General features: G+C 43.7%; 1 protein-coding gene across 5 annotated transcripts in view; it reads left to right on the top strand.

Moving 5' to 3' along the window:
- The window catches only part of tanc1b (tetratricopeptide repeat, ankyrin repeat and coiled-coil containing 1b), a gene marked incomplete at its 3' end in the record, with an annotated part of 136,731 nt that overhangs the window by 8,597 nt on the left and 113,805 nt on the right, over window positions 1-14,329 (top strand). For all 5 annotated transcript variants that reach the window (XM_080752539.1, XM_080752537.1, XM_080752538.1 and 2 more), the window contains exon 2: window positions 7,390-7,483. In XM_080752539.1, coding sequence (XP_080608665.1) covers window positions 7,423-7,483 — 61 coding nt within the window. In that variant the 5' untranslated portion in view covers window positions 7,390-7,422. The remainder of the gene's footprint in view (window positions 1-7,389; window positions 7,484-14,329) is intronic.

The raw sequence follows: 14,329 nt of genomic DNA, 5'->3' as shown, positions 1-14,329 counted from the left end.
TCTATTCATTGCCACTTCCTTTACATTTGTGAACAACATGCGTGTTTACAATGGCTGAGACAGAGACCGTGTTGCCTGTTACTCCATACATACCTGCTACTCCACTTCCTTCAAGGCCACGGGCCGTGTTCACGTGTTGTTTGCTGAGTTCCCATTGTTTCATTGAACTCTTAAATTCACAGTCGTGGGCAGGCCTCTCCCTTATGAATGGACCACAAAAGAATGGATGTTATTAACCTGTCAGGGAAATCTTTTTTCATCTTTTGCCATCTCTTCAAATTAGAACTCATCAGGCATTCTTTGTGTGATTCTGGCTATGCTTATTAAACCCACTTGAAGGTCGGGCCCTGGCGTGAATCTCGATGTCGCTATGACAACAGTGTAGAAATTTGAGAGCAATCATTCATGCAGAATCGGTTGGTCGCCAGGGCTGTTACTAGGCAAGAGAGACAAGAAAGTAAAGGGGGGGGGGTGTTAAGCGCTTCCCAGCTATTGCGGACAAGTGGTGAAGTCAGACGACGCTGAAGGTTGCTGTCCCCTATTGTCTGCTATTCGACGGAGGACAAAGCAGCTTCTAAGTCTCCCAACCGCCAATGTGTGTATGTTTGTGTGAAACTCTTCACCGCCAGAGGCAATCAGGAAAAACAATCCCATTTCCGTTCTATATATAGTCAGGGTTCTCAGATGACGGCTGTATAGCTACATGGCCCCATTAACCACATGTCACATCCTGCATTGTGCAGGTGAGGCTCTTTTTTCCTCTTCTTCTCAATCTCAACCTGTATGGATTTGAACTCCATCAACTCATGGAATACCCGTTGATAACCTGAGCACCCCCTCACCCCGTGAGGTATCCAATTTCTCTCAGCTGAAAGAACACTTTCACTTCTGGGTCACAGGTCATACTATCATAGACTGTGATAATCTCCTTTTTATTGTTACAGCAGAGGTAACGGTCATCATGGTTCTAAAGGTGAACACAGGTGACACAGGCCAAGTTGAACAACAAGGGGATGTGTCTGCCTTTACCTATTGTGACCCATTTGTTCTATTGTGTTATTTGGAACGCATCCCATTTCTTGAGTTCTTTTCTCTATTCTGAAGCATGAAGAGAGTGTGACCTGTGGCTCTTCTCCTCTGTGGAGGGAACACAATACTCTGCTGTTTCTCTGGGACTGATGCCTGCTTTGGGGCATCTCGCGCAGAGAAAACGTGAATATTGAGTGTCTACTCTCTGTCTATTCCAACACGTTTGTCCACAAAGCTCTGTCAGCTAAGCTTCACTGGGACTTTTGCTGCTCTGTTCCAATATGCAGAGGCCCCTCCTAAGGGGGGACCTGGCATTGAAGCGAGCACCCAAACTCAACTTAAATGCCATGGAATGGACAAGGACATGATCTGGCATCTTAATGCCTCTTCTGCCACATGCAATGCAGGCCATAACTTATCATCTCTGAAGAGATTTTCTCGCAAAGGTCACTGTTATAAGCCCCACCTCCACAGCTTATCGCTGTTTGATGTTGATTTTGCTCCTTTCTTCTGGTAAGAGCTACACGTTGATTTCATTAACCTAACTTCTCAGGATCAGATGTCCGGGGGAGCTCAGAGGGTAAGGAATAGCCCGGGCTGCATGCCTCTCTCTCATCCACCTCCAACAGAAGTAGCCTGAAGCTTAGGATGCATCCAAATATTTTGCCCATATGTGTTCTTCAAAATATTTCAACCCTGCGTAAATAAAAGGCTTGATTGGGGAAAATCTTAACAAAAAATGTAAGCCTGCACGGCAGGTGTGCATGTCGCTCTGTGACACGGTCTGATTAATGTCAATGTGGTACATTTTACTCTTAAGTGTGCCGGCACAATACCATACAAAGGAATGTGTGGGCGGCGTGGGCCACTGATTGTAAACACGTGCTGTTTGCTTTCCTTTACAGAATAAGGCTGTTTGGTAGGACAAATAATTGATAATATGAATACAATATTGAGCCATGATAAGAATTATTGAAACGTGTTAAGTACAGACAGTCTACATTCGATTTTTGTCATCAATATTTCTAACAGCGTCACACATTTCCCCCATGAACACTCTTTTAGATGTGTTGCTTTAGGAAGATTGGATCAAAGTGGAAATAGGCAGCGATATCAATGTCTAGACTCAAGGTCCCAAATTACATGAAAGTTGAAACTTTAGAATGATCTTTAGAGTCAAGCTCGGCTGGCCAAGGCTGTCATATCAATCTTAACACCAATGCCTTCTTCCACTGTCATTGTGAAGTCCTATTATTGAAAATGGATAGGGATAGAATAACTGAATTTCATTCAGATAAAGACCCTGGGCATACTTTAGTCTAGACTAGAGCAGTGGTTCCCAAACCTTTTAGCTCAAGAACCAAAAGAGAAATTAGACATTTGCCCGGGACCCAAGCTAGTGAAAATAGCAGATCTACAAGCTCACGTCTACAAGTTGTTGTGAGCTTGTAGATGGCTATTTTCCCTACTTCTTAAACAATTGTTTCTCTAATTTATGGAATTTATTTAGATTTTTCTTTGATTTCTTCATGACATTACTTAGAAACAATATATGTTTTAAATCATGAAAATTAAATAATTAAATAAAATCAAACCTCGGTTCGAAGTGGAGCGGTGAATTTGAGCAGCTGTACCCTATGTGAGTGAGTGAGTGAGTGTAAACTGTGCCTGTGAGTGAGTGGTGAGTGTGCCTGGCCTGCACAAAACAGCGCCCCTCCTTTAACTAGTGTTTTGTGTGTGGCCACTCAAGGTATTGCCAGGCTACGGACACGGCCAGCCAGCCACCCAGCCAGCCACCCACCCACAGACATACCCACGGACATACCTGTTCATTGGGAGCGCTTTCACCGCTCCAAAAATACAAAATGTACTATGAAACAAAAAATCACACCCGTGTGAAGTGGAGCTGTGTGTGTGTGTGTGTGTGTGTGTGTGTGTGTGTGTGTGTGTGTGTGTGTGTGTGTGTGTGTGTGTGTGTGTGTGTGTGTGTGTGTGTGTGTGTGTGTGTGTGTGTGTGTGTGTGTGTGTGTGGATCATGTGTACCGATTTTTGTGACATTTGAAGAAAATATGTAGGAAAAGGAGCAAAAAGTGTGTTTTGGAGAAAATTCAAGATGGCGGAAAATCTATCATGGCGCAAATGGGCGTGGCCTATATGGGGAGATGCGTCATGACCCAAGGAATCCAGGGAAAAAATATTTTTAATTTTCCGACCTACGGTTCAAGAGTTACAGGCCAAAACGTAAAGTGGGGTGTTATGGCGCCACCATGCGGCCAAATGACACAATTATTTTTTATTTAATCCTTGAAATCATTATGAACCTCCTCTCCAAGTCTTGAAACTCTAGCCCCTATGGTTTGCGAGAGACAAATAATTGAATGTGAGTTTTTGCGATTCCCATTATAAGTCAATGGGGAAAATTAATTCACTAATAAATTAATATCAATTAAACTATTGAACCTTTCTCTTAGCAAGTTACTAGCCCACTATTCCCGAGTAAGCCGGTCGATTTGACATATGGCGCGAGTGTGTAGTGGCAAAACTGTGGGACTAGTAGCGTGCCGAAGTTTAGGAAGTTCAGGCTACATACAGACACACACACACACACACACACAGACCCACACGGCCACGTATAGGGAGCCTGTGCTTCACACAGCTCCAAAAATGATGGGACCCACCGACCCACTGTTTGGGAAACAGTGCTCTAGAGATTGTGTGTGTGTGTGTGTGTGTGTGTGTGTGTGTGTGTGTGTGTGTGTGTGTGTGTGTGTGTGTGTGTGTGTGTGTGTGTGTGTGTGTGTGTGTGTGTGTGACGGGAGTGAGGGCAGGAATTTGTCATGTTGGCTTTTGGAATAATGGGTAAAGGCGTTTCTCATTTCCTATGGGTTAACACGGGCTGTGTTTATTGTTGCTGTGGTGATGAGCAGCCAGCTCCCACACAGCAGGCGAACCGGCCACACGGCTACGTCTGACCAGGCCAATGCGCCACACTGGCTGATATTAGAAGACACTGTGATCCTCCTGTATGGCAGGCTAATTAGTTATTAGGTTACTTTGTTGACCATGTCGTACAACATAAACAATTTATTTTCAACTGTAGAAGGTATTGGTGAGAATCACATTTTTAAATGAGCCTAAATGATAAATTAGCCTTAAACTAGTGGTTGCCCGATGATAAGCATTACATATCTTGTTATCTTATTGGTTTTGGTAATCATCATAGTATACAATCATTTACAGTTACAATAACATGGCTTTATTGACTAATTCTTCTGAATCTGAAAGCAAAGTATAACACACAGGACAGTACTAAAAGTAGCGTATAAGTTCACTTGCTGGGCATCAAGGGATAGTAGCATTTTTGGGCAAGGAGTCTTCTCTCTTAGAGCCGTCCATTACTGTAAGAGTCTTCCTATTGAATTAAGAGTCTAGAGACAGCACTAATTACCTAGTTTCTGTTACCACCGGCTCAGACTCGGGTGTGTTGTCCTCATAAAACATATCAACAAACAATGGTGAAGGAGCCATTCTGCCTGTGTGCCTTTTTGGCCAGTTGTGGGAGGGTTCACGATGGGGGTTGGTGTGCCCCAAGGATTGGCAGGCGCTAACATAAGGGACACGGGTGCAACATGCCAGGTGATGGAATGGAATGATAAGGGCACATAGGGAGGTCACATGGTTTTTACCGTTCCTTTACTTATTCTGCATATAAAAAAGTTTGCTGTGTTTCCTGTGAGAGTTAACATGGGAACTTCCACCCAACAGTTGTGCTTTGTTTGGACATTCAGTTATTTATTCATTGAACACGTCAAAAACGGGTTTCCCTGTGCCCAGCCGAGTGGCTAAATGTTTGTTTGAAATAGTTTCGGCCATCCAGCCTTCGTCACCGCACTGACAAAGTGCGACCCTTTGCTTGCCATTGTTCACTTTTACGTAATCATTGAACATTGTTTATTGTTTATTGAATGGATCCCCATTAGCTGACGCCTGGGCGACAGCTAGTCTTCCTGGGGAACATAAGCTTAAGAGGTGCCTTAAAGCAAACTAAACTTGCAATCATGAGGTGGTAGAGTATTAATTCTACCACCTTATCTCTGACACTGCCTTTTACATACTCTCATTGGTTTTCTTTCATATACTTTAACTGTTACTTTTAGAATGTACTTGTGTTTTGTTTTGTGTTCATTTTATTGATAAATACTAGTCCACTCATTTTATTAACTTGCCCAGGGACTATAGATGAAAATGTCAGTGAGTTTACTAACTCTGGCACTCTCCACGTGTTGATTGTGCATTGTCCCTGGTAAGTAAATAAATCTTGCCTAGAAAAGACCTAACAATCGTGACTCTGCTAATCTTTCTCAACATGTGGAGCTGATTCAAGGAGTGCTGTCGTCTATTGTTTGATTTTGAAGGAGCTATGTATGAATGTGTTCATAAGGCAGAGAGTTGAAAGTGGATCCGTCAGCTAGAAATGTGATCCTTGGCTGGTATACTGGCCAGAGCTGTGCAGAGGAAGTGGTTTCTGTGCACCACTGCAGAGATGCATGGAAAGAGGGATGGGCCTGAGTTTGAAACAGTGCGACTGTACAAAGTGCTGAGCCGCATCAGGATGACTGTAGACTATTGTGTTGAATGCGCTCTGAACGTAGCTCTAATCTGCTCTTTTGTGCTGTCATTAGCAGTCGTCTTCCTGTCTTGTGAAAGGGGGATTGAAATGCCAGTGCCACAGTGTTAACAATTGATGTTGTCCATTGCATAGGAGAGGACATGCCACGGGACAAAGTGGAATGCACTGTAAAGGAATGAGCGTGCTGTCTCTTTCCATTTGTCTGTCGATAGTCTTGGCTAGATTTAGGTAATTCATCCTCTTAACCACTTTCAAACAGGCGTCCCCATTTTGGGCATGCATGCTGACTTGTAAAAAATAAAATAAATCCTTTTCAGAGAAGTGAGGTACTCTAAACTCCTGGACTATATTTTACCTTGGAATGGAGTCAGTGCCGCCATCGGTCTCCTCACGTATATATCTACAGTACATCCTAGAATTCCTCCTAACATCTGATTTCTCTGTTCAAGCTACTATATTCATCTGGGACATTCTTCACTTTTACTCCTGACCTACACCTGTGGTCTTTCAGTTCTTGCTTCACCGTGTTTCATCTAAGAACATCAAGGACGGATCGATAGCCTCTCCCCCAGCCCCCGCAGTGAGGTCTAAATATTAGACTCTGCTGTTGGTGCCAGAGGACTGTGTGGGTTTTATTAGTGTTGTTAAAGGGCACTGGCCTTGCTAACCGGAAGCCTGGTTTCTGGGGCCCAGGCCCCAGTGCATTGCTGTGTTTTGTTTGTGTGATGGGATGCCCTTATTTGGTCGTGTCCATTCCCTAAGTCTCTATTATTGCGGTGCATTGCAACAACCTATTAGTGAGTTGAGGTGGTCTGAAATGGAGAAGTTCCAGACTGGGTGCCTGGTGGCCCGGTCACTGCACAGACCACAATGCTCCCTGTGAGTTTGAGTTGAACTCACAACATGCCTTGCATGTTAACCTGTCTCTGACCTCAGCTTGTCCACTGTGTCTCTATACTGTACTATCTAATGAAGCAAAACATTTTACAAAACTTTGAAAAAATGGTTCCAGACAATTCATTGTCTAGTACTATTTCTCTCTTCCTTGAGGTGATAGCTCTGTTAGCCGAGTGGCTTTCATACTTAGTTTGACATAACATTGCCAAGTAAACAAACACAGGCAGGCAAAATTAGGCTAGGCTTTAGAGTTTGACTTCACTGTTTAAGTTGTGTTCTGTTGACCCTGAGGGCTCTGCCAGTGTAATGCCAGCTTTATAAGAAGCTGGAAGAGGTGGTCAAAAATGTCCCAAGTTCAGCCTGTAGCATTAATTAGATGTGGAATTCAGGGAATCCGACAGAGTGTTTTCCTGCATAACAAGATAGCAGAACTTGTCGTTCTGTTTAAATATTGGCGCATTCTTTCCACGCCGCCCCTCCGCTGATGACCTGCAGGATTGGGAGCGCTGTGGGAAAACTCCCAGCCGGGTGCCAGGAGGGAAGAATGAAATGCAGGGGACATGTTGTCATCGACATGCAACCTTCGGCCTTCGGCTTGTCTCTGCCGTGTCCCTTTGAGGAGAAAATGACTGCTGTCTACTTATTTCTTTTCCTTTTTTGTTTTTTATTTTTTGCAGAGGGAGTAGGGAGAGTCCACTGTTTTATTCGTATGAGCAGAAAAGCTGTTTCTGACATTTAAGTTACCTCCATGGTTGAACCCCGAGTGAGAATGGATGGTTTCTCACCGTCTCTGCTTGGCTGTGAGTGATTGAAAATGTCTGTGTTTCTTGCAGGGGGGCTGGCGAGAGGATTCCAGGAATCTCACCATGTTCAAGGCCGTGCTGAAGAAGAACAGAGACGGAGGGAAGGGGAGCAAGAAGGAAGCAGGTATGTGAGAGAGGAGGAGAAAAACAAGTTCACTTTGGGGGTGCTGGGAGACAAAAAAAAACACGCATCACTCCTGGCCTAGACGCACAATCCCTCACAGTGACACACAATGTTCTCAAATCCCTTCCTTTGTGTTTGTGTACATGAAGGCAAATGTTTATAATTTCTTCCTGACATTTTATGTTCCGCAAAGAACCTCTTGAAGAACCAGTCCTTTGTCAAGTTAATGTGATGCGTGAAGTGAGTTGAAGTAAGCTAACGCTAGCTATAGAGAGACCTGGGATGAAAAAACGTGCAAACTCTGCAACATCTTTCACGCTCACTTGGTAAACATACCATCACTTAAGCCAACATTTGCGGCAAGAGGCCTGAACATATATGGTCAATAAAGCCGTGTCAATGTCACTGTGCTTGACAAGTTTTCTCTTGGTGAGCAGTTTGTTTAGTACCCAGAGTATTAAAGTACACTAAGTACACATGCAGACAAAGTATAATGGGGGGTATTGGTAACCACACCCTGGGGGATAAAGTAAATATGATGATTTACGGTTTTCACCCAGTAAACAATAAGAAGATAAAGGCAAACTATATTGAATGGCACACGCTAAGGAGAATAAATTGAAAAGAAAGGAAAGTACCATCTTATCCCTTCATCTTTTTTCCTGAATGCATTTAGAAGCCATATTAGTATCTAGCAGTGCAGTATCATCAACCTGACATCACAGAAGTCTGTTTTGGCCGTTTATACCGGGCCCTCGCTAGGATTTTCCACTGTGACTTCATGTGAGTCATCCCCACCAAAAGATTGCTGACTTCTCTCCTTTACATACAATGGCTTCCTCTGATAACCCGCCCACCCATAACAGACGGGATCATGTGTGCTAATTCTACGTCCACCAGCCTAAACTTGCCTTCCCACCTCTGGACTGCTGGTAGCAGCAGGTAATCTGCTCTCAATCAGGTGATTAGTACAGTTGTTGAACGTCTCACAGATCTGCTCTTGCCAGCTTTGTCCAGGGGCTGTTTCACAGAAAACTCCCTCTCTTTTTCTTTACTTTTTTTCTCCCGTCCTTTTTTAAGATACCATTTCAATCAGGCCATGACTTGTTTCACTCAGCATTAGACGGGGTGGGTGCAAATAAAATGGAGGGAAAAAGGTCTGGCTTGCCTAGACATTGGAGAATCTGCAGTGCTAGCTCATCTGCGTACACACACACACACACACACACACACACACACACACACACACACACACACACACACACACACACACACACACACACACACACACACACGTACATACTGGCTTTATGACAAGCCTCTGCTGACAGACCCGTAGCTCTGATCTCTATGAGGAATTTAACATCTTCTTTGACTTGTGATGTAATATAGAAATGAATCCTAGATCAGCGGTTCCCTCACCCCTGCCCTGACCACACACAACCACACACACACACACACACTAATATGAATCCAGCGTATCTGTGTTGCGTTAGCAAAGCTTCCAGTGGGTTTTGCAAGTTGACTCTGGGTATTGTTCTCCATTGAGCTGTTGAAACCTGTCTAGCATGAATCACTCTGAGATCACACAGCATCACCGTGTAAGACGTTAGTCACCAAGCACATACTGTATGCTAGACAAATGTACACATGCAGGGCTTGCTGTGGGGGATATGTTTTATCCATGCTTCTGGTCAGACTAAATTAAATACATCCATTTCTTTTAGTAAAATATAGTCTCTCTGATATGTTTGATATTTATGTTTGATAATATCACAATTTACCAATTTAATTACAAATATATGTAAACCACATTAACTCTGACATCGTTATTTGGGAATTTATTTTCTCCAAATCATATTTATCTCAGATCTACAAGCTTATAATGCATAGCGTTACGACCTACTGCGGCTATCTTGTAGGATACGACAAATTATAGGATACGTGGTTACGTCTACGAGGGCTGCACATCAGGGTGTTTATGGTGGGCCACAACTCCTTGTTCCCACCCAGCCCCTCACCCAGTTGGATCCCATCCATCAAGCCCAAGCAGGTCTTTCTCCTTTTCTCATGCTGGGACAATAAAACCCGGCCACTCCTCTCCGTCATTCAGGCAACTTTTGACAGATAAAATGCTCTAGAGATGGGGTGGCCATTGGTGGTTGGTGACAATTGTTCTTAGAGAGTTAACAGGGGATTTGTATCTTTTTATTCTCAGATTTGTAGATTTATTTGATGGGGCAGAATGAATATAATGTAGGCTAATAAATGAGTAACCTCTGTCAACTGGTTCCATGTCAAGGATTGTGTAAGATTGAGGTTGTTGTTTTTGTTGCAAGTATTTGCCAAGTGCATTTTGCACATACTGCAACTAGAATGTGTTCTCTTCCTTGGACCTATCTTAAGTATTAACCACTTAAGCCCTGTTAAAACAAAATATAGCTCATGATGCTTGATGAGCTTGTAGAGCTGCTATTCCTGCACATTTATTTTGTATTTAGAAAAACGTCTTGTATAATGATATGCCCAAATTACGGATGCCAGGTTTAATGTGGTAAAGAACAGTAGGCACTGGGAAGCCGCAGAGCAGTGCCCGGGTTTCAACTCCAGCTCTTAGGTCAGTCAATACCTTGCCAAAGGGCCTTATGGTCCTAACAAATATATGTCTCTTGTAGGGAGGGAACCCACAGGAACACAACATGGATCTGTCCCATATAGCGCCACCGTCAGGCCGATTTTTTCAAACAAATTTTTCGACACTGCTCCTACACATTTTGGCCTAAAATCACGCTGCAACCTGACGGTCGCTTAGCTCCCGATTAGGGAGTCTTACTGGTAATAATAGTTACCTACTTTCTTCTGAGGGGGGAAATTAAGTATTTTCAGCCAAACCCAGCTGATTCGCTGCCTACAAGGAGCGTGTGAGCAATTAGGGATTAAGAGTCTTGCTCAGGGACACACATCAACATTGCTGGCCCGTCCTGGAATCGAACCAGGGACAACCAGGGGCTCTGGTTCCCCAGGCGGGGATATGCCGCCGCAACATCACACAGTGTCAGAATGAAGTTGGATATTAGTTAGCTTGTTGTTAGTTTGCGCTCTAGCTTTTGTTTTTCATTTGTTAATCAACCAGTGTGGTGTTATTGACAGATGAGTAGACGTCATTGCCACTTCCACACACCAGCAGCTGCAGAGAAAGTGCTAAGTGGCCTATCATACCGCCATGAAATGCGTTGGCTGCTGTTTAATATTTCCTGGTTGTCCATTAAGAGGATTACTTGTTTGTAAACCCAGGTCTCTCCCAGGACCTAAAACTGCGGTTAGTAGCAGCAGAGAACTGCTGGGGGAAAGGCCATGTTAATGAAACTGGGTACATCATAGTTAATGCTCCCTGAGAATGTGACCATATTGCACATAAAACATTCACTGCACCTTCTGTTGGTCCTGAATAAAGATTTCATTACACTCCCAAATGGTTTTGCAAAGAAATGTTTAAATCAGCAATCTAGTTTGGTGTATTCTAGCTGTCCACTTTGTTTGATTCAAATTCTCCTGACATGCTCAAATTGAATGTGTTAAGATAACGTTTTATTTAGTTGATAACACATCACTGTCTTGCGTTTGAAATTATAAACAACAGGGCCATAAGGCTTTAAAGGCAATAATCTGCAGAATGCCAGTGGTGGGTATTACTCTTTTCAACAAGGACAGCTTCATTTAAATGATTTAACCCTTTTTGTGCTTATCCCGAACAAGTTCGGCTTTTTTTCAATCCAAAACATTTTGCTTGTAGAGATGTGGGTGCTCCTGGCTCGTCCTACGCTTTCCAACGAGTGATTCTAGATGGTCCGACGATTTATTCCATTGAAAATGGTTTAGAATAAAGTTTAGAGCCACCCCAAAAAAACTCAATCTATACTGTCGGTGGCGCGACGTATTCCGGGGTGCCTATCCCGATCTAGTCCGGGATATTTAATAAAATGAATTAATTAATCGGAGGCCTCAACGAAGCCCCGGTCTAATTTTCCATCCATGCCCGGGGCCGCGATTCTGTTTACATCGGCCCGTAATCGGGCAACGCCGCCGCACCGCGCCGCCCACTCCAATACAAAAACACATCTTTAGAGACCTTTTTCTCTGAACTGTGTTCCCAGTGCAGCGACAAAGTTTTTTTGCGGCTAAAATAGCTTCAGATCGGGCTTCTAAAAAATAAAGAAGCTAATAGCTAACTGTTAGCTAACTTCCTCCGGTCTTCATCCAAAACGGTGGTTGCAGTGAAATCCCAAGCCACTACTGCCTGTGTCGATGGAAGTTAGAGCGAAGGCCTATACAGAAATGTCTGGCACTCTAGCGGCACCTTGTGGCCCCTGGCATTAAATCAGTTAATAACCTTAGTGTCGATCTATTTTGATCTTTATTTACTAATTTAATTGTTTGTCAGTTATGCTTGTGTTCATTCATGTGGCTCAGGGAGTACCCATTACCCAATCTGGCTAGCCATCATCAAAGAAAAGTTCGGTCCTCTTTTCACTTTTCACTTCTGCAGTCTGTCATCAAGAGACTAGGGAGTACCAAACTCAAACTCTTCAGGAATTCTCTCTTCCAGAGAGAGAGAGAGAGAGAGAGAGAGAGAGAGAGAGAGAGAGAGAGAGAGAGATGAGAGAGAGAGAGAGAGAGAGAGAGAGAGAGAGAGAGAGAGAGAGAGAGAGAGAGAGAGAGAGAGGAGAGAGAGAGAGAGAGAGAGGAGAGAGAGAGAGAGAGAGAGAGAGGAGATTGGAGAGAGAGAGAGAGAGAGAGAGAGCATAATAGCCTAATTTATACAGATTTCCAAGCTAACAGCCCGATGTCGATTTTTGTCGAGCAACACCGCTGTGCAATGAAGAATATACATTACGCTTAAGGGATCAAGTCCTCATAAAATCTACTCTGCAATATGTAATGGAAATTGGTTAGAGGAAAGACCTTGATAATGGTATAATTGCATGATTGCTCAGCATATGTTGCTCATAACATGGTGGCTATGAGCTGGAGGCAACATTAAAGGAGACAGGGAAACTTGGCCTTCATGCCAGATACCACCACAGTCATTAGCTTGCCCCCGAGATCCCCACATCACCAAGACCCACAAACACACACCAATTGCTAATTTAGTCCTTCTCCATTCTCTGCTCCTAATTCCTCCTCCACGCTGACTGTCTCCTCCTAGTCCAAATCTGTAAGGAATCTGTTTGGAAATGGCCCTTTTAATCCTTTTTAAGTACACTTTTTCTTTTCTTTTTTAATAGCCCAGCATTCCGGAAGTGGGATTCTAGTTTGCTTGAGACCTGCCTGGCTTTGATGTGAACACTCTTAGAAAGGTCACATTGCCAGCAGGCTTCACTGATATAATGGATTTGAGGCTCAAGGCACAGAGAGCTCAGAGGATTATATATAGTAAAAAAAAAAAAGAAGAAAAATAATAAACTAGTGTGGCGTAATTGGTATTCCTCTTTGAGGATACGGCTTCCTCTGGTTTTATTGAGCGTTTCACCTATTAGCTCTTGTTAATTCTCAGCAATGTCTTACTTGGAGCTTGCTCGCAAACATTTGAGACAGCAGACTGCTTTCATTATGTAGCAGGTCTGTCTTGGTATACTGTAGTTTATTTAGACTTGTGCTCTCATTGAGGACACAACGAAGATCTGAGGACAAGTGCCCTAAGGAAATGGGAAGCATGTAAGTGTTCAGGGTTCAAGGTTTTACACCCAGTCTTGTGTTATGTTTCATCTTAAAACATGTTGATATTTCACCTTTGCTACTGCTGCCAAATAGATTTTTCTCTATCATGGCATTCATATAATTTTGACAGCCTGTGAAATATGACGCTCCCTTGCCTTTGTCATCAGTCACAGAAAGGAGGCCATAGCTGCGTCTTGGGATATATGTTAATCCATATGTTTCCAAGGTCTGGCTCTGATGTATTGAAGAGTTTTATGCATTTTATGAGTTGGAAATTGAGGGAGTCTAAACTATAGGCTTTATCTTGTCTGTCTGGTAGACTTGAAACAGATGAAATGAGTCTAATGCTTTTTCTTTTAGATTTAGCACTAACTTTGGGGAGAGCTTCCCTCTCTCTGCCTTCCTTCCTCTTACTGCTATAGTTTTTTTCCCTTGCTGAATGGCCCTGCCAGCTTTCCTGTGACGTCACTGTATCTAGCTTGGGCACGTACCTTTTTGAGAAAGGTTTTTACCTTTCACTCGGTGCAGCAGATCATGTCCTGGGAGCATCGCCAGCTCAGCAATGTCCTTGTGAAAACATCACATACAGCCCGGGCACAGACGGTTTGTGTGGCTGAGTGAGCTGTTTGGGCTTAACGACACATCCCGAAGCTTTCTGACTCTTGCTAGCTACTCCGTTGGCCAGGCAGTCTGAGGCAGCTGCCAGACAAAGTTGTCCGTCTTTGTGGGCGACCCAGTGTTAATCACACTGACGTGGATTGCTTCTTATGCGCTTAAGAGACCAACACAACAGCTTCAGCTGTTCACCCACCCTCCCGATGCCAAACAACCTCCACACACACACACACACACACGCACACACACACACACACACACACACACACACACACACACACACACACACACACACACACACACACACACACACACACACACACACACACACACACACACACACACACCACTTCTGCTGCCAGTTGGCAGGGCTTCTCAGAACTTGTTTGGAGGTATGGAGACAGAAGCCATGCACCTGGTCAGACGGGAAGCATCAGTACTGTCGCCAGCCTGTCAACACTACAGGGGATCAGCTGCACCATCCTGCTTTAAATACAGCGCATAACAATGAAG

Source organism: Nannobrachium achirus (genome assembly GCF_963921795.1).
Source record: "Nannobrachium achirus genome assembly, chromosome: 22".
NCBI lineage: Eukaryota > Metazoa > Chordata > Actinopteri > Myctophiformes > Myctophidae > Nannobrachium > Nannobrachium achirus.
Note: the sequence above shows the minus strand (reverse complement) of the source record. Positions and strands in the feature narration are given on the sequence as shown.